The 20,494-nt window shown below is 35.5% G+C and overlaps 2 protein-coding genes across 6 annotated transcripts in view; one reads left to right on the forward strand and one right to left on the reverse strand.

Moving 5' to 3' along the window:
• Positions 1-10,548, reverse strand: part of LOC111142530 (NDC80, kinetochore complex component) — a 51,239-nt gene extending 40,691 nt beyond the window's left edge. The window contains exons 1-6 of the mRNA XM_022495778.1: positions 10,446-10,548; positions 8,845-8,954; positions 7,435-7,512; positions 4,859-4,982; positions 4,608-4,780; positions 3,572-3,674 (exon numbers count right to left, since the gene is read on the reverse strand). Of these exons, the coding sequence (XP_022351486.1) occupies positions 3,572-3,674; positions 4,608-4,780; positions 4,859-4,982; positions 7,435-7,512; positions 8,845-8,945 (579 nt within the window). The 5' untranslated portion in view covers positions 8,946-8,954; positions 10,446-10,548. The remainder of the gene's footprint in view (positions 1-3,571; positions 3,675-4,607; positions 4,781-4,858; positions 4,983-7,434; positions 7,513-8,844; positions 8,955-10,445) is intronic.
• A 99-nt stretch (positions 10,549-10,647) lies between these two features.
• Positions 10,648-20,494, forward strand: part of LOC111142517 (methyltransferase like 4) — a 67,071-nt gene continuing 57,224 nt past the window's right edge. For 2 of the 5 annotated variants that reach the window (XM_022495758.1, XM_022495753.1), the window contains exons 1-3: positions 10,648-10,705; positions 12,117-12,935; positions 15,043-15,105. In XM_022495758.1, the coding sequence (XP_022351466.1) occupies positions 12,543-12,935; positions 15,043-15,105 (456 nt within the window). In that variant the 5' untranslated portion in view covers positions 10,648-10,705; positions 12,117-12,542. Of the gene's footprint in view, positions 10,706-10,969; positions 10,985-12,116; positions 12,936-15,042; positions 15,106-20,494 lie in introns of those variants that run through there. The other 3 variants (XM_022495755.1, XM_022495754.1, XM_022495757.1) reach the window with 3 other exon arrangements.

The raw sequence follows: 20,494 nt of genomic DNA on the forward strand, positions 1-20,494 counted from the left end.
TAGGGCAAGAGAGAAAGGGATGGCATATTCAAAATATTGAAAGGGAAAAAACTGTCAAACTAAAATACTGTATCTGGAAAAACTGCCCTTCAGAAATGAAGGAGAGATATAGACTTTCCAACATAAAAGCTGAGGGAGTTCACCACCACAAGACCTGCCTTACAAGGAAGGTTACAGGGAGTTCTTTGAGTAGAAGCAAAAAGATGCTACTTAACACTGTAAAAACATATGAAGGTAGTGTAAAACTCATTGATAATGATAAACATACAAAGTCTTCTTTTCTAATGTGGTGGTGTGTAATTCACTTATGATTCTAGTTTAATAGTTAAAAAATAAAAGTATTAAAAAGAACCATAACTGCAATAACCTGTTATTGGAAACACAATATAAAAAGGTATGTAAACTGTAACATCAATAACCTAAAATGTAAAACGGGAAGTGGAAGTGTAGAGCTTCAATGTTATTGAAGCTATCAGTTTAAAATAGAATGTCATAGCTATTTTTTTTTTTTAAATTAGGTTCTACATCCAGCGTGGAGCCCAGTGTGGGGCTTGAACTCATGACCTGAGGTCAAGACCTGACATCAAGAGTTGGACACCTAACTAACTGAACTATCCAGGTGCTCTGAATGTTATAGTTTTAAAGATATTTTATCTAAGCCTTATGATAATCACAAGGGAAAAACATGAAGTAGATACACAAACAAATGATAGTCAAAGTATGCTGATGATACCAAAAATCATCACATTTCAAAAGAAGATAGTAGGATAAGGACCTAGCAGAACAAAAGATCTACAAAACAGAAAACTATGAACAAAATGGCAATAAATCCTTACCTATGGATAATTACTTTAAGTGTAAATGGATTAAGCTTTCCAACCAAAAGACACAGAATGACTGAATGGACAAAAATAAGATCCAAAAATAGGCTGCCTACAAGAAGCTCACTTTAATTTTAGAGACACAGACTGAGAGTGAAGGGATGAAAAAGATGTATCAGACAAAACAGACTTTAAACTAAAAATGGTAGAACGAGACAACAAAGGTCATTACATAATGATAAAAGAGTCAATCCATCAGAAGAAAAAATATTTATGCAACCAACATGGGAGCACCTAAATATATAAAGCAAATACTAATAGAACTAAAAGAAATAACAGCAATACAATAATAGTTGGAAGACTTTAATACTACACTCTTAACAATGGGGAGATCATCCAGACAGAGAATAAATAAATTGCAATTTGAACAACACTATAGACCAAATGGACTCAATAAACATACACAGAACATATCTAACAACAGCAAAATATACATTCTTCTCATGAGTACAAGGAAAATTTTCTAGGAGAGACCATATATCAAGTCATAAAACAAGTCTTAGTATAATTCAAGTCTTCGTATAATTCAAGAAGAAATCATACCAAGTATCTTCTCTAACCAAAATGGTATGAAACTAGAAATCAACAATAGGAGGAAAACTGAAAAAGTCACAGGAACATGAAAATTAAATATCACTCTCCTGAACAACCAATGTAGCAAACCAGAAATTAAAGGGGAAATGAAAAAGTATCTTGAGACAAATCAAAATGGAATCACACCATACCAAGCTGTAGCTAAACCAGTTTAAAGAGGGAAGTTTATAGCTACAAATGCATACATCAAGGAAACAGATCCCAGATAAAGAAACCTAGCTCTATACCTCAAGCAACTAGAAAGAGAAAACCAAAATAAGTCCAAAGTTAGCAGAAGGAAGGAAACAATAAAGATTATTTAAATACAATGAAGTTATAAAAATGGGAGGGAAAAAAGTGGAAGAAATTTTTTTTTTAACGTCAGAGACTAAAGGAGGCCATCCTAAGTCTGGATAAATTTCTAGGACTCTGTTAAGTGGGAAAGATAATTAGAACAAGAAACATATGATGTCTCACTGATTCTTACAATCTCTCATTGATTCTTCTAGTGTTCAGTTCTACCACCTCAAGCAAACCAATATAGTGAGGAGGAAATTTCTACCTATATAATAAATTTGGAGGCATCTCCAGAGGTCCCTCTCCAACAGAAGCCAAAGCAGGTACTCCATGAGGTCTTGCATCACTGTGGAAATGCTATCTCCTAACCACTTATGAATAACATAAGCTGCTTGGTGAAACAAGGGTAAAGCGTTCCATTGACAAGAGGAGTATTTGGTAGTGGGAAAAGAGAGGTAGTTATCCAATGTCCATGGATATCACTGGGGAGAAACAGATTGAATGCACAGACATTATACATAAAGTTCAATAAAATGTGAGTTGTATTAATGGACTATGTCATTGGATTTCTACTCTTATCTTGACAACGGTGGTGCGCAAAGTACTGAGATGTCTTCTGGGTCAAAATCCAACCACCCAGTGCCTGCCTGTATTTTGTCAAGGGATTTCAATTGCCAAGAGAATGTCAGGAGGACAGTGTTAGTTTTAGGGATTTTAGCACTAAGGACAGGAAACTCAGAAACTATAAAAGGAAGAAAAAAAAACTATAAAAGGAAGAGACTGAACTAGACTAGATAACAATTTGTATTTCTCAATAGTGAAAATACAGCACATAAATCAAAAGGGAAAAAATATCTGTACCATATCCAAATGAGCTAATTACTCCTATCTGACTGTTTTTGATGTTCAAAATGGTGTTCCTATAAATCAACAGGAAAATAGAAAAATGGCAAAAGACACAAATAGGCAGTTGTAATAAGTGTGAAATATGTTCAAGTTGAGAAGAAAAATTGCAAATATGAAAAAAATTATGTTTTCACTCATTCGTTTAAAATATTGATAAATATAAGCAGTTTTATAAAGGTTAAAATTAACAGAAGCAAAAAAAAATATACATAAAATACGGCAAAAAAGTCCACAAGAAATAGCAATGACAAACCATACAAAAAGACAATTGCTTTTATAACATATATATATTAAGCTATTTTTTTCACCTTTCAAATGGTAAAGATTTTAAAAGAATGATGTGGATGCCTTGGGAAAAGGCATATGCTCACATTGTTGAGGAGTTTTTAACTGGTGCAAGTTTTCTGCAGAGAAATTTGTCAATATACATCAAAAGTTGAAAGAAAAAAACCCACATACTTTGCATAGCAAAAATGCATCTTTAAAACTATAGCCCAAGGAAATGTTTTAAATTGTTGTCTCTGAGTTGTGGGATTATGGGTATATCACTTTCTGTGTATTTCTGTATTTTCCAAAATTTTTTGCAATGAATATGAATTTTAATTAATAAAGGGGGAAAAAAACCAAAGTAATGTTATGTATATAATGGGGGAAATAATTTCCTACTTTTTTTTTTTTTAAGCTTTAAAACCTCATGAAAACAAATAATTTCTTTGCCAGTGTGGTAATTCCTTACTCTCACCTCTAGAAGCATTTATTAAGAGTCTGAAGAACTTAAAAGCAAATGTGCTTTGGAAAATGAAAATAGTTGCAAACTTTGAGATAACTGGCAAAAGACATAGAGAAATAACACTATCATAAGGAAAAAAAAAAATCTTTCCTACATATACATTTTAAAATGAAAAACCAAATACCTTGATGCAGTCTATCAGCCAAACCAAGGCTGCCACAATGTGTGGCCATGTATGAGGGGCACCCACTGTATACATGGAGCTTTTGGATAATGCAAAAGGATACCTATGAAAAATTAGAAAAAAATTAGAAAAAAAAAATAGAGACCAACAATGTTAATTTTGTGAAAATAAGGCTAAATTTGGCAAGAAGTTACATTAGAAAAATTCCACATTATACCCACAGTCTTGACTTATTTAGAAGATATTTATTAAGGTTTCATCCTTGGTCATCTTATTCTGAAATGAGATTCTGAAATGAGATTTCAGAATCTCATTGGTTTCTTCTCTGCAGATTATTTCATGCATGTATACCTAACACTGTAGAACTTGATTTATAACCAGTATGCTGGACTTCTCTCCTAAAAGATTTTTTGTTCTCTCAAATTTAATGTACTCCAGGGGCGCCTGGGTGGCTCAGTGAGTTAAAGCCTCTGCCTTCGGCTCAGGTCATGATCCCAGGGTCCTGGGATCGAGCCCCACATCGGGCTCTCTGCTCAGCGGGGAGCCTACTTCCTCCTCTCTCTGCCTGCCTCTCTGCCTACTTGTGATCTCTGTCTGTCAAATAAATAAATAAAATCTTTAAAAAAAAAAAAAAATTCAATGTACTCCAAATAAGCTACATGTGTATACTCTTAATCTTCAAATCCATTCCTTCCCGTGTTTACTCTACACAGCCATTCTTGACTTTACCCACCCCATTTTCTCCAGGCCTCCTATCCTGTCTTTTTTGCTTCTATAAAATCTGTGTTATCCAGCCCATCCTATTTATTCCTCGTCATCTCAGTATTTTGAAGGCCTTATGAACTATCTTCTACAGTTCTGCAATAACCTTCAAACAGTGGTTTTTCTTGCCTTTTAAATTTATCCTAAGATATACTGCTCACAGTGATCTTAAAATATATGATTTTTCTAACTCAGAATCTTTACAAATCAATTGAGTCTGATTCTTCTTTGTGTTTCAACAATCTCTCTAGGCTAATAAATATAACATACAAACCCAAGATCTTTAAAGATTCTTGGAACCTCTTCTTCAAACTTTGTGTCAGGAAGTTCATACGAAGGGCACAAGAAGCCATAAAGAAAAGTGAAGATCTTTAGGAAGTCTTTAACAGAAGGAGCTTGTAGAGATTTCATGGATACGCTATACGCATAACCATTTTCTGTAAGAAACTACAAAAATTTTTATGAAACATCAAACACTTTATAATAGAAAAATTACTGGGAAATACTTAAGAGAATATAAAATACCTCACAGAGTTGTCGAATACACTGCTGAATGAATGCTTTGTCATTAAGTGGTCGTGGGTCCTTGATTTTTTCAGAACTGGAAAATATACCAAATTGACTATTCCGGGATCCATGTCCACTAGTTCTGGGAACATAAACAGCCAAAATACAATCAAAAGTATTTCTGGCAGTGGTCAAGTCTAAATTATTTAAAGGTGATCTTGCATTTTCCTAGCAGCAACAACATCAAAGTTCAATTCTTTCATTCAAAGCAGAAAAAAAGGGCAAATCATGATAAGTATAAAATGAGATGGGAAGAAAAATGCACTGTGGTGCTTTGCATTCCTAACACCATCACCTAAGAATGTGCATTTTGAGTCCACTAGATCTTCTGTAAAACCATTCTCCAAGTTTATTCAGTAATCCCAGTCCTTTCGCCATCCTTTTTAGCCTTTCATGATTGCTCCTTCACTCTTAACCCCTTCATTTGCCATCATTTCTTGTGGGAAAATTGCTTTTGAGATGTTAAAATAGGTGGTGTATGAGTTTTCTCTTGAATATTTTTGTGTCATGCAATACTATGTATCTGATTGTTATTTACCATAAATTTACATGGTGCAACTTTTTAGTCATTAATGGATGCAACATATATGTTCCATTCTAAGCCTCCCCCACAAAACAAAATTTTATATTTTTATAATGGTTCCTTTTGCATAACTTTGTAGCCTGATTTCGCTAACTGTAGCTTATTAAACACCCTTAGAATAATAATTTTCTTTATTGAACATATGCCACAAAACTGAGATGCAATGAACATTGGTGTAATATTTGAACTCTGGTCATCAGAGATCTTATTTCTCCCTGCAGGTTTGCTTACTGCTTTCAACTTTTCTCCTGCCAAAGCTCTAAAAGTTCTTTAGCTTGGGCCCTCTCATTCCACAGCCCAGATTAGCTATTTTTTCCCCTGAAAATTTGCTAATTTGAGAACCACTTTTCTACATACTGTTATTACTTATTTTTTTTCTTTTTACCAAAAGGAGTACATGTATAGACTCAGCTGTTACTCTACACAAAACTGCACTATTAGACATCTTTTTAAGTTAAAAGAGAATACCCTAGCCAATCAAAATACTGTAACATTTAATTTATAGCTTAAGAGCACAAGGCCTAGAATCAGAGTTTGTGGTTTCAAATTCTTCCTCTGGTTTCTAGTTGTATGATCCTAAATAAATTACTTAATCTCTCTGTGCTTCAATTTCCCTTTCTATAAAATGGATACAATAACAGTATCTATTCACAGGGCAGTTCTGAGGATTGATTAAAAGAGTAAGTACAGACAAAATACTTAAAACAATGTCTGGCTCAGAAAATGTTAGATTTTATAATAATTACCATTATCTCTGAGGTTCACCACTGAGGGAAAAGTTACAATACAAAAATGTCTTAAGATTCTTCATCAGCTGGAATGAATACCAGAAAGAGCTTAATTTGGTTTCAAGGCAAAGACTTTTGTAATGTAACAAACATTTCATCTCTGAATATTTTCAAAACAACTGAACAGGTTTGCCTTAAAACTGTTATATTTGGTTTTGGTGAGATAAAAGAACAGATTATTTTTTCAGTTTTGGGGTTTATCATTTCTTAAAAAATAGATCAATTTTATTGAGTTGTAATTTGCTTAGAGTAAAATGTATCTGTTTAAAGCGTCCAGTATGATGAGGTTTGACAACGTATACACACATGTAATCCTGCCACAATGAAGATATGAAAATATTGAACATTTTCATCATTGCAAAAGTTTTTTTACTCCTTAACAATCAAGACTTGCCCTACCCTCAGCATAGGCAACCACTGATCTACACTAAACAGTGGTTCTCAAAGTGTGATCTCGGAGATCTGAGAAGTCAAAGCTATTTTCATACTGAAAAACTAAGATGGTACTTGCCCCTTTCATTCTCATTTTCTCATGAGTGTACTCTGGAGTTTTTCAGAGGTTGGCTATATGATGAATGATATTTTAACAATGTGGAAGCTGATATGAGAAGCTAGCGATCTTCTATTTAGCCAGACATTAAAGAGATTTGCAAAGATGTAAAACAACATCACTTTTCTTACTGAAATAGTTTTGTATTTGGAAAAAAATATATACTTATGATATTTTTGTTAACATGTAAGGGGTTATTATTATTTTACATTCAATGAATGCATAATTAAAACCTTTTCAGTTTTAATATCTAATATGATTAATATCCGTGAATACAGCCCATAAAATAAAAAGCTCTTTGGAATCTTAATATTTAAGAGTATAAAAAAGCCTGGGCCTAAAATGTTGAACTAGATGATGGTTCCCCCCAATTTAAAAATGCTATGATTCCATACTATCTGAAAGCTAGGTATAGAATTTTTAATCTATTCACTTATAACATGAAATAGTGGTCTGAATGTGCTGATAGATCTCTTAGCACTATCTAAAACAGATATAAACATTTCATCATTTAAAACGGAAGAAAGCTAGCTTATAACTTTCTTTTGTAAGAGATCATGCCATCCAATTTTTTTAAAATCCCTTCATTAAAAATAATAAAAAATATCATTACCTTTTACCAAACACAGAGACTTTTCTTTCAGATGTGGGTTTGTTTATATTCAACTTTCCAAAGGTTGGTTTCTCTTTGCTTTAACAAAATGAAAAAGACAAACTTTAAAAAATAAATATAAAAAAATTAGTTTAAGAAATTTTTGGAAATATGTTGGAACTAGCACCTCTTTTCCGTTACCTATAAAAATAATTCAGAATAATGAAAAAAAAATATTTTTTAAGATTTTATTTATTTGACAGAGAGACACAACAAAAGAGAGAACACAAACAGGGGGAGTAGCAGAAGCAGGCTTCCCACGGAGCAAGGAGCCCAATGTGGGCTCGATCCTGGGATCATGACCTGAGATGAAGGCAGACACTTAATGACTGAGCCAACCAGGGGCCCAGAATCATGAAAATTTTTAGTAGCAATCATAGCTGTTAAAAATGGTATAGGCTAATAACATGCACAAGTACTAATGCTAAAATGTTAAGAAGAAAGTAGAAAAAACCATTATCTACATTCTCATTTCAGTCATTTTAACGTATGTACATTTATGGATAACCTCAAAGGAAAAGAATTTAAAAATGGGTATCTTCAATCATAGGATGATAGCTACATTTAACATTTTTCTTTTAAGGCCTATTGTATCAGAATGCAAATACACCTAAGAACATACATTATGTAAATAACAAACCCAAAACATTACCAGTGACAGCTGTTTAGTTTTCAATATAATTCCAGGCATAAATCTTTTAGTGTACATAATGTGTAATAATACAAAAGAATTCTGATTTCAGAAGTTAAAGATACAAATAATTCAAATTTCTAAAAGTAGCTGAGGCTTATACAATGTAAACCTAAGTAATTTAAGTACAGTTAGCAAGTAACTTGGACCTTGGTATCACAGGGTTGATAAAGCCCTCAGTGGCTTACAAACAGCCTTTTAATTAGAACAAACTTAAAGAGAAAAACTTGTTTATGATAGTATAATTATATACCACTTTCCAGTGAATACTGAGAAAACAGTTTGGAGAAGTGGTTCTGTAGGCTCTTCTAAACCGCAGCTTATCATCAAGCAAATAAGTAATAACTCTGGTAATTTTGCTAGTTGGATATACTTCAATAAATTCAAAGTTCTAGCAATAAGCTTGAATTAAGCAGGTCTAGAATAAAGGAGGAAAATAAGAAAAAATGCTGAAAGGGAATTAACAGTCCTTTTTAGGAGTTGCTGGGCAAAGGTTGTAGCTTTGGAATTTTAAGGAACAAATGAGATAAAACACACTTAATAATATGCCAATTTTTAGCCTTCATTAACCCAAATTAGGTACCAATGTGAACAAACAAGATTCATCAGAACATCATAGTACACTTTTATATTAATCATCTTCACAGATTTTTTTGTCAAAGGCAGGCACGAGGACTTACGTTTGAGGGGTATGGAGGCCTTGTTTATTGAGATCCTGAGATCTTAACTCCTGCATGGAGAGTCGGCCAGCACCACCAGTGGAAACTGAACTGCGCTTCATGCCTACCACCTGCATTCATGAATGAATTCAGTATTAAAAAATCTTTCCAGACACAGATGCTTCATTAAGCACCAGCTGTTATCTTCATCCCCAAACAGAAAGCAACCAAGCATTGTTTCTTCAGGATAATCTTTCCCTGGGCCCTCTTGTTCATATAACACGAAGTCCTCATTTGCAGGGAATGTGTATTTCACTTCTTTTAAAAATATTCAACACACACGAATATTTACTAACTGCCTACCATGTACACCCGAGTGTGCAAGACAACTGAAATGACACAATGATAAATAAGGTTTAATTCCTGCCTTGACACATCTATGGTAATTAAAGCCTTGAAGCCTAATCCAGATCACCTTACTGCTGTTGGCTGCGCCTTTTCATTGGGAAAGTCAGAGGCTACCTGACAAGAACTACCTCAAGATGTTTCCTCGGGGCGCCTGGGTGGCTCAGTGGGTTAAAGCCTCTGCTTTCGGCTCAGGTCATGATCCCAGTGTCCTGGGATCGAGCCCTGAATCGGGTTCTCTGCTCAGCGGGGAGCCTGCTTCCTCTCTCTCTCTCTCACTGCCTCCCTCTCTGCCTACTTGTGATCTCTGTCAAATTAAAAAAAAAATGTTTCCTTTACTTTGGTCTTAGAGAATACAGCAGTTCTGTTTTCTTTTCCTAATCTCCATCTCTCTTGCTCTGTCTTTAACCCACTGTTTCCCATTTATATTTAATTAGTGCCCCTCTTACTTCAATCTCCCTTCCAACAAGGATCAATTATCTGGTCCACAAAATGGTCTACAGGCTGCTTCTTATTTCTCAGAAAATTAACATTTCCTTCATCTCTACTGAAGCAGTTGTCTCCTAGAATACTCATGATTGCAAATCTTTTGATCCTACCTCATCTCTGTGGCATCAGACACTATACACCTAGATTTCTCAGGTCCTGTCTTGATTTCCAGCGCTGTGGACATTTGCGGTTATCCTGTCACTTCTCTAGGCTCTCCTTTGTTTTTTAAACTGAGTACACTCTTTCCATCTTGTTCTGCCACCGATTTCTTTCACATCTTTATACATTTCTGCTATGCATTCAAATTTCCCACTCACCTACATGTACATTCCAAATCTTCACTTAAAATGTAATTTAAGATTAAGACTTCCCTACACACCCACTAGGACGTTACACCAGTATCTCAAACGCAACACCTCAAACAGTTCTTCGTCTAGTCCCTCCTCTCCCTGCTCCCATCAGTTCTTCCCCTTCCCTCCCTCCAGAGTCTCTGCTCCCCACCAGAGTGCCCTTAGGTCTCCCTCTTCTCCCCTGGAAGTCACTGTCAGTTGAAATTTATTGGACTCCGGGAAACTTGCTCCCCGTACAGACTCGGCCCGGAGGCTTCTCACAATGGCAGACACCAAAACGGTGCTCCTCAGGGCCTCTAAATCTAAGCTGTTAGCTCCATCGCTTTCTCCCTTAGAACAGTTCTGGCGGCACAAAATTAACTCAAAGTCATTAATTACCTTTCTTCCAGTTTCGTGACACAACCCAGGGACCGAATTCCTGTAACCTGTCCAACTATTCACCGGGCAGGCCAAAAGCCGCCGAAACACCCAACTCCTCCCTCCACCCGCCGTCGCAGTTCGAATTTTAAAATCTCCGCTGGCGTCTACGTCAACACGTACGTCGAACGCGTGCACGACTCTTCCGCGCCGCTGCCCGTCGCGGGAGTTGTGCGTATTGCGGGCCGCCTGCCCCCTCGGTCGGCACACTGGCGTCTCTGGTAAGTGCAAGCGTCCCCTACAAAGTCTGGTCCGATTTCTAAAGTTAGCGCTGAAGACCAGGGCGCTCTAGGTCTCTGAGGAGCGGATGGAGAGCTCCAAATCGTCCTGGAAACGCTTTTTCCGTACAGCAACATGGCAGCGCCCGTTGGCTCCTAGAAAAATTTCTTTCCTTTGCTATGAAAGTGGCGTCTTTCATGACCACTCTTTAAAGGGTTGCTTCTTTCATGATGCAAGTCTGGGAGACGTCGTGCAGTTTTTCTGACAGGGGATGCGGTGAGGTAGGAGATAGTGACTGCTGAGGGTGGGTGTCACCGGCTTCGAGGATCTAGCGGGTGTGGTCCCGCGGCCGCTAAGGATCGGGTTCACAGTTTGCTCGCGAGGGTTTCACGGTCCTCTAGCGGTGGTCAGAGAGTAAAGCTATGAGGAACCCAACGGGGTAGAAGGTGGGTTTGGGTGTGAAGGGGAGAGGTAGAAGAGAAAGGATTTAAGCACCGTAGTGTACTTTGCTAAAATAGAACTTCCCTGCTTCCCTGAGTTTAAACTCAGAGACATGTACTGCCCAATACCCGGAGAGTGGTGGCGGTGGGAGAAAAGCTTTGAGCCAGAGTCCGCATACTGATTCTTGGAGATTTGCGGTTAACTAATTGTAATATTGGGCATGTCATCTTTTCTGAGTTTCAGTCTTCTTGACTAAATTTCTTCCTCTCACTAGCCATTACATTACCGCAAGTGGTGACTCTGAAGGGAGGACCAATACCAGGATTACCATCACTAATAGCATTTGTTTGAGCTGTTGCTGTGTGTCAGGCACTGGGCAGCACTTAGATTATCTCATTTAGTTCTCTAAATTGCCTTCTGAGATATCATAAAAAATGGATGAATTTGAAACTCGGTGAGATTAAATAACTTGTCCATGGTCACACTGCTGACACTACATGGAGTTAGAAGTTTGGATCTAAATGCTCTCTTACTAGCTGTAGTGTTAAAACACTTATTCTGTCCTCCTCTTAAGTTCTTCATTATACTACATTTAGTAGGCAATACCCAGAACTTTACCCTTTTTTTTTCTTTTTTTGGTAAAAAGGAGGTTTTGAAAAAACATAGATGCTGAAGGAGGACTGCTCAGAACCAATAACCTTGCAATTTTGTTAGGGTTTGGTACTTCTGGTATCTGTTAAAATTGCATTGTGCTCTGCCTAGACCAGTCTTTCATTTTGTTTTTCGCACTCCTATGGTAGCAGTGGTTAAGTGTGGCAGTGTTGATGGGCTGACTTGTTATGGCATATGTGCTTTGAAAAAACAAGGACTGATCTGCTAACAACTCCTCTGGAAATTATGTGACCTCTCTAGGTTTATCTCAGTAAAAAGGGTGAATTCACATAGGTAATGTAGTATTCTTTGCTTTGACAGAACACTCTCATCTTTAAGAATTGAGTGACTTCGTGACTTGGAGTATGTGGACCTAGTGGCTGGATTCAAGGACGAACAGTAGGTTGTATGGAGGGCCCAGGAGGATTCAGTTGGGATCCCAGAAATAAGATCATGTTTTAATGCTCTTTTGCTAAATTGGCTGAAAAGTTTGAATTATCAACCCTGTAATTAAAAGTTTATATTAAAACATTGCATTTTTCCTTAACATATCATGAATCTCAAATTCTCTTTTGTGTATATGTTAAGTTTATGTACATGCGCATGAAATTACCTGTGTATGTGAAGTATATTTTTATTGAAATGCAGGACATTTAAGAAGTTAATCTGGAAAATTGGGTTTTACATCTAGACCCTCATATTTCCAGAGTTGTTTTTTTTTTTTCCTTTCTTTTTTAAGAGAAGAGAATGTCAGTGGTGCATCAGCTGTCTCCAGGATGGTTATTAGATCATCTTTCTTTCGTTAACAACATAAACTACCAACTTCACCAACATCATGAGCCTTGTTTCAGTAAAAATGAACCCACTTCATCTGTCCACTTTGATCCTCTTCAAAAGGATTCTTTGATGTCTTTGGGAGCCTCTGCTACATTTAGTGCTTTTGACTCTACCACTAAGCCAGATAATGATGCCAGAGGAAATTGTAAAATCGTCATACAGAGATATGTTTTTCGATCTGAGCTATTTAATGTCACCAAACCTTATATAACCCCAACTGTTCACAAAGAATGCCGACCAAGGAATGAGAAGGAAGATCCAATGGATGGTGTTAAAGAAGAAAACTGCATTTCTATTGGGAAGGTAGAAAGTTTTAATACATTTTTATTTTTCTAAAGAACATGCAGAAGAAGTTTATTATTCCAATATCTTAAATATCTTACAACTTACTAAGTCTAAAAAACAATACATAAAGCATAGGAAGGTTTTAGTTATAGCCAATGTAATTTTTTTAAACCTTTATTTATGTATTTATTTGACACAGAGAGAGAGATCACAAGCAGACAGAGGCAGGCAGAGACAGAGAGAGGGGGAAGCAGGCTCCCTGCTGAGCAGAGAGCCTAATGCAGGGCTTGATCCTGGGACTCTGGGATCATGATCTGAGCTGAAGGCAGAGGCTTTAACACACTGAGCCACTCAGGCGCCCCAAGGCAATGTAATTTTTAACTCTTTCCTAATGTTCTACCATTCTTAGAAGACCAAATTTGCATATTTCAAAAGTAAGCAAAGTTTGCTCAAAAGTGAATGCTCTGTAAATTAAACAAAACAACAAAAACAAAAAGCCCTTTCTGCTAGTCATTTGTATTAATTGCATATTTTTAGAACTGTTTTTGTTCAACAATGTGCTGCTTTGTCTGCAAAATCCCAAAGCAGTTTATGGATTTTGGGAGATTCTTAGAGACCTTTCCAATGGGGATAAGTTCATATAATGAAGTTTGCAGGAAGGGTGATATTTCATAGTTTTTAATAATAAAAGTAGAAAGCTACTATAGGAAATTGTGAATGTTCTTAAAGCATATGTATTTGTATATACACCGATGCAGTCTTTTGGTGAAGTTTCAAGAATGCTATACTCAAGATCAAATTAATTATGCTTTAATACTTTTTATGTTTCTGAAGAGTTCAGAGGTGATTATACAAAGTCCATTTCAGATAGATTATATTAACATTTTCTTTGATAGAGTAGGAGTAACTTTATTACTCACCCACAAATATTTGAGATCTTTCTGTGTGCTGTTTTACATACAGGGATGAAACAAGATAAAGTTAGTACCTTCATGGATCTTATAACTGAGATCCATGAAGAAAGATATTAAATAAGAAAGCATGTTGAGAATTAGAATAAGGAAAGTAATAGGGGTAATTTATTACATTGTTCTCGTTTCCTGAAATAGGATTTTTAATATTCTTGTAATTTCTTCTGTCTTTCTTTTCCTTTGGACAAATATTTATTGACCATTTGCTGTGTGTCAGGCATAGGAAAGAAAATATATAATGTCTGAGATTTCAGTGAAATATTACATGGATTATCAATACTATTACTAATACAGAAAAATAATAAGCATTTGCACTTCACGAAGTATGGGCATCTTTTAATGTTTTCACTATTATGTTGGATAAGTTTCTCATTTTAATATGGAAAAATGTAGATGAGTGTATGTAATGAATATCTTCACAAAAACTTACCTTAATTCTGATATGCTAAGGCAAACTGTTCAATTAGCTTAGTCTTCAGTTCATTTATTTATTTAGCCAGGAAACATTTATTGTTAGCCTGCTGGGATTATGCTACCATGTATGCATTCATGTTTCAGCAATAAGAGGTATGAAGTCCCTGCTCTATTTTGCACTGTCTTACATGTTCTTTTCTGTGGAGTTGTTAGATACAGAATGGTGTTAGTATATCTGATTTATACCTAGCCCTCAGATCAGTCATTAAGAGCTATTGAAAATGCAAGGGATTTTTCAAATGATAGTATATGAATAGTTCCTTTCCTCATAAATGAAGTTGAGAATTGTGTGATATATATCAGCTGATAGATGACACTAGTAATATACACAGTGTCACAGTTTTCTTGTGTTCCATGGATGTCTGTGCTACATTTTATCATTGGTACTAGTTCTTATTAATAGCAGATACAGGTTAGGTGACCTTATATCATTCATTAAGTTTGTAGTAATAACAATAATAATTAATAATAACAATACATAGTAATTTTTTTATTTGGGAAAGCTTATTTCCTTAGTCCATATGCTTTTCACTGATTTTGACCTTCCTTGTCGATTAACCTCTTAAAGACTAAGATACACACTATGGAAAACGTGATAACGAAGAAATACTAATATATTTCAAAATATCAGTATTGTGATAGATGGCAACATAATTTTGTCTCTGTAATTTACTCTTTAGAAGCGTAAAAGATGTGTCGTTTTCAATCAAGGTGAATTGGATGCTATGGAATATCATACAAAGGTAGGTGTGAAATATTCATTGATGACATTGGAAGATTAATGTGAAGTAGTATAAATAACCAATATAAATAAGGATGTTCTTAAAAATTAAGCCATTGTTTTGATCAAAGTTAGAATTTAATAGTGGAGTGATTTATTTTTACTTTTATAGTAATAAACAGTTCAATTTTTCTTAAAATAATTTTTTTTTTTAAGATTTTATTTAGTTATTTGACAGACAGAGATCACAAGTAGGCAGAGAGGCAGGCAGAGAGAGAGAGGAAGGGAAGCAGGCACCCTGCTGAGCAGAGAGCCCAATGCGGAGCTCGATCCCAGGACCCTGAGACCATGACCTGAGCTGAAGGCAGAGGCCTAACCCACTGAGCCACCCAGGCACCCCAATTTTTCTTAAAATTTTATATACTTCTATTAGTTTTACTATTTAACACTAGTAAACTTATGCTATATTGGTTAAGTTTAGAAATTTGATAAGTTTTAAAGTCTCTTGTCCATAGGTAAGATGACTTAATAAGATAGTTGCAAAAGAAAGCATGAACGATGTGAAGGATGTATTTTTAGAGCATAACGATAAAGGGGACCTAGTAAAGAAATGAGAGGAAGCAGAGGGCACTCCAGTATTTTAAGCTTTAACTCTCTTGATTGAAATGGGAAAATTGGGGTTGGAATTTGGCTTAGGAGGGATGATAGTAAATGCAGTCTTGGACATGTTGAGTTAATTTGACGATAGGACCTAAGATTTTTTCTCTTTTGTGTAGGAAGATATACATAATAAAATCTGCTGCTTTACCATTTTTAGATGTATAATTCAGTGGCATTAAGTACATTCACAATATTGTGCCATAATCACCATGCAACCATCTCCAGAACTTTTTCATCATCCCACATAGAATCTACGCTAGTTAAATAGCTCCCCATTTTCCTCTTCCCACAGCCCTTAGTAACCTCTATTCTACCTTCTGTATTTTGCATTTGCCTATTATAGGTGTATAAGTGGAATCATATATTTATCCTTTTGTTTCTAATTTATTTCACTTAGCATAATGTCTTCAAGGTTCATTCCAGTATCAGAATTTCATTCTGTTTTAAGACTGAGTAGTATTTCATTGTATGTCTGCACTTCATTTTTTTTATCCATTCATTTGTTCATGTACATTTGGGTTCTTTCCATCTTTTGGCTGTTGTGAATAATGCTGCTATGAATATTTGGTGTATAAGTATCTGTTTAAGTCTTGCTTTCAATTATTTTCGGTATATACCTAGATGAGAATTGCTGGATCACATAGTAACTTTGTTTAACTTTTTTTTTTTTTTTTAAAGATTTTATTTATTTATTTGACAGAGATCACAAGTAGGCAGAGAGGCAGGCAGAGAGAGAGAGAGAGAGGAGGAAGCAGGCTCCCTGCAGAGCAGAGAGCCCGATGTGGGGCTAGATCCCAGGACGCTGGGATCATGACCTGAGCCGAAGGCAGAGGCTTTAACCCACTGAGCCACCCAGGTGCCCAACTTTGTTTAACTTTTTGAGGAACTGCCAAACTCTTTTCCACAGCAGTTGCATCATTTTATATTCCTACCAGCAGTGCACAAGGGTTCCAATTCCTGCACACTCTAATACTTGTAATTTTCTGTTTGCCTTTTCAAAAGTAAAAGCCATCCTAATAGGTGTAGAGTGATATCTCATTGTGGTTTTCATTAACACATTGGATTTTATGTGTATTGAGGAAGCTGAATACACAAGTGCTAAATCTTTCAATACCAAAAGTTTGCTGTAGTTTGTTAATTTTCAAAGTATTTCTATTGCCTGGAAATGTCACTTGCAAGATTAAACTGCAGAAGTATGCAAAAATCCAGGGTATGATATAAGAAAGATTAATAATTTTAAGATGTTATATGAAATTAGAGAATAGAATTTTTTGAATTCATGTTTGTATTCAGATCGCTAAATACTTTTGACTATTTCTTTTTTTAAGATTTTTATTTATTTATTTGACAGAGAGAGATCACAAGTAGATGGAGAGGCAGGCAGAGAGAGAGAGAGGGAAGCAGGATCCCTGCGGAGCAGAGAACCCGATGCGGGACTCAATCCCAGGACCCTGAGATCATGACCTGAGCTGAAGGCAGCGGCTTAACCCACTGAGCCACCCAGGCGCCCAATACTTTTGTCTATTAATGATAACTATAAATTGGGAAACATTCATGTGCTGCAGAATAGAATCAAACCCTTCAGTCACAGAACAGAATATTTATAAAATCAACTTTAGAACTCTTTTAGCTTCAGTAGCAAATTGGAATAAAAGTATATGGCCATTTTATTGTCAGTTAACAATTTTATAGGGATTAGAGTCTATTGGCAGTAATGGAATATTTGAAGTTGGTACGAGGACTGTTAATAGACAAGATATGTAGATGACTTTAAGGAACATATATTAAGGAAAAGCCTGTAGTAGAACTTGTCTTATTTTCTTTACTGAATGAATCTATCTGTGCCCCTCCCTTTCTTCTTATCTAATTCACTTATTCATTTATACATTTATTCCCTCACTCAGTAAGTGCATTAATTCAGTTCACTTATAAATATTCATTAAGTGCCAGCTGTACAGCAGACAGAGTTATTTCTGGGACTTCAGTAGAAATACAGATAAATACAGTGCTTCTGTTTCAGCAATTTAGGTTCTTGAGGGACACAGATGATTAAACTAAACTACTGTATATCATAAAAAGCACTATGCTAGGACAAGTCTAGGCTACAGTGAGAGCACAGAGGTGGGCGTCCAACTTAGACCTAAGGATGGGTGTCAAGGAAAGCTTTATGGAGGCACTAATTTTGTTTAAGTTGAGTCTTTGTAGTAGGCATTAGTCATATGAAGAGGGTGATGAAGAGTGATGAAGAATGATTCTTTGAGAAGAATAGCATTTTTTTTAAAAGATTTTATTTATTTGACAGACAGAGATCACAAGTAGGCAGAGAGGCAGGCAGAGAGAGAGGGGGAAGCAGGCTCCCTGCTGAACAGAGAGCCTGATGGGGCCTCCATCTCAGGACCCTGAGACCATGACCTGAGCTGAAGGTAGAGGCTTAAACCTCTGAGCCACCCAGGCGCCCTGAAGAATAGCATTTTGCTAAAGTTTAAAAACAAGATGGTATCAAGCTTGTTTAAGAAACTGAAAAAGGTTCCGGGTAGCTGGGCTGTGGAATGTGGAGAGGGTGGTTAGAGATGAAACTGGGGAAATAAGAAGTCACAGATCATGTGAGATTTTACAAGACCATCTTAAGACATTTAGAATTAAGGGTGGTGGGAAGCTGTTGAAAGCAGGCGACATTTTACATTTTATTTAATTTATTTAATATTAACTTCATTTTTAGATAGAAAATGCATTCATTTGGTAAAGTTCAAAATCTACAAAGAGTGTATAGTAGGTCTTTCTCTAATCCCTATCCCTCAGTCGCCTGCTTTTTCCTCTCAATGTATTTGTCCAGTGGTGGTTGCGTTCATACATGAAATACAATTTGTGCATATATTCTCCTTCTCCTTTGTTATTTAGATGGTAGCATACTTGATTCAATTTTGCACCTTGCTTTTTTCCCTTCAGATAGACATACTTTACAAATTGTTTTATGTCACTTGTCTTTTGTACTTTTCTTAGTCTTTAACTGTTGACATTTAGGTACATTATACACATGCTGTATACATACATATGTGTGTATCTGCAGGGTACATTTCAAGCAATTAAGTTGTTGGGTCAGAGGTTTGAACCTTTTGATAGATATTTTCAAATTGCTACTATGGAGGTTTTATCATCTTATTAGCAAACCAGAAATGTATAATTTTGCCTTTTTTTCACATCCTTACCATCACAGTATGTGATGTATTGTTTTTGATACTTGCCAGTTTGATAGGTAAAAAATAATATTTCAGTATGATTTTAATTTGCATTCCCTTAGTGTGGTTAAGTATTTTTACGTACATTTAAAAACCATTTGTATTTTTTTAATGTGAACTGTTTGTTTCTTTTGTGTATTAAAATATTGTGTCCTTAATTTATAGGTGCTCTTTATATGTTAGGGAAACTAGTACTTTGCCTATGATATAAATTGCAAATATATTTTTACCGTTTTGTCATTTTGATTTTAATTATGATTTTTTTAACCACATACACAGTTTTGTATTTTTATTTAGTTAAATTTATTCATTTTTTTTCTTTCATGACTTCTGGATTTTTGAATCATATTTAAAAAGGTATTTCTTCTTCAAGGCTTTAAAAGAATTTTCCCATGAGGGGTAAAATGAAAGAATTTTTCCATGTTTTTTCCTAGAATATTATTTCATTTCATATTAATATCTCTGATTCATTTAGATTTCATTGTGGTATAAAGTGTAATAACACATACACATATGTATATGAGTTTGTTTCTGGACTTTGTCTTTATTTGTCTATCTTCCAGTCTCTTTTCAGGTTTTATAACATGAGTATGTTTTAATATTTGGTATGCTCATCCCCCTTTTATCCATATTTCTCTTTTACAGAGTTTTTGTTTTGTTTATTTTACCATATGAATTTCCCATTAAGATCAATTTAATTCTGGTTAGAAAAAGAAGCAATTAGAATTTTTATGGTATCAAGTTAAATTTATAAATTATATAAGGGCCTACTGACATCTTTAAGAGGTTAATAACACAGATACGTCTTTCCATTTGTTTCAGTTTCTGTTGTCATTCTATAAGATTTTCTTTATAAAAGTCTTGCCAGTTTCTTAAGTGGCTGTAGGGTTTTTTTTTTTTTTCTTTTAATCTCTGGGTTTTTGAGGTAATGCTTATAACTTAGGAAAATAGTAGTACTTTTAATTACAGCTTTCTAATTATTTTATCTCTAATTTATTTCTTGTTTGTAAATGTATAGGCTAGAAAATACAATACAATACAATATTAAATCATAGATATGACAGTATATATCTTTGTCTTGTTCCTGACTCTAGGGATGATTTCATTACTAAGCATAATACTGGCTTTTGGACTGACCAGCAAATAGCATGTTAAGGAGGTTTCCATTTGTTCTTTTTTGTTACTTTTTTTTTTTTAAAGATTTTATTTATTTATTTGACAGACAGAGATCACAAGTAGGCAGAGAGGCAGGCAGAGAGAGAGGGGGAAGCAGGCTCCCCGCTGAGCAGAGAGCCTGACGTGGGGCTTGATCCCAGGACCCTGAGAGCATGACCTGAGCTGAAGGCAGAGGCTTAACCCTCTGAGCCACCCAGGTGCCCCATTACTTTTTTTTTTTTTTTTTTTAAGATTTTACTGATTTATTTGGGAGAGTGTGAGAGAATGAGCGTGGCGTGGGGTGGAGGGAGCGGCTAGGGAGGAAGGGGTAGAGGGAGAGGGAGCCTGATGCAGGTTCAA

The sequence above is a fragment of the Enhydra lutris genome, unplaced genomic scaffold (assembly GCF_002288905.1).
Source record: "Enhydra lutris kenyoni isolate GAN:26980312 unplaced genomic scaffold, ASM228890v2 scaffoldscaffold8, whole genome shotgun sequence".
Lineage (NCBI taxonomy): Eukaryota > Metazoa > Chordata > Mammalia > Carnivora > Mustelidae > Enhydra > Enhydra lutris.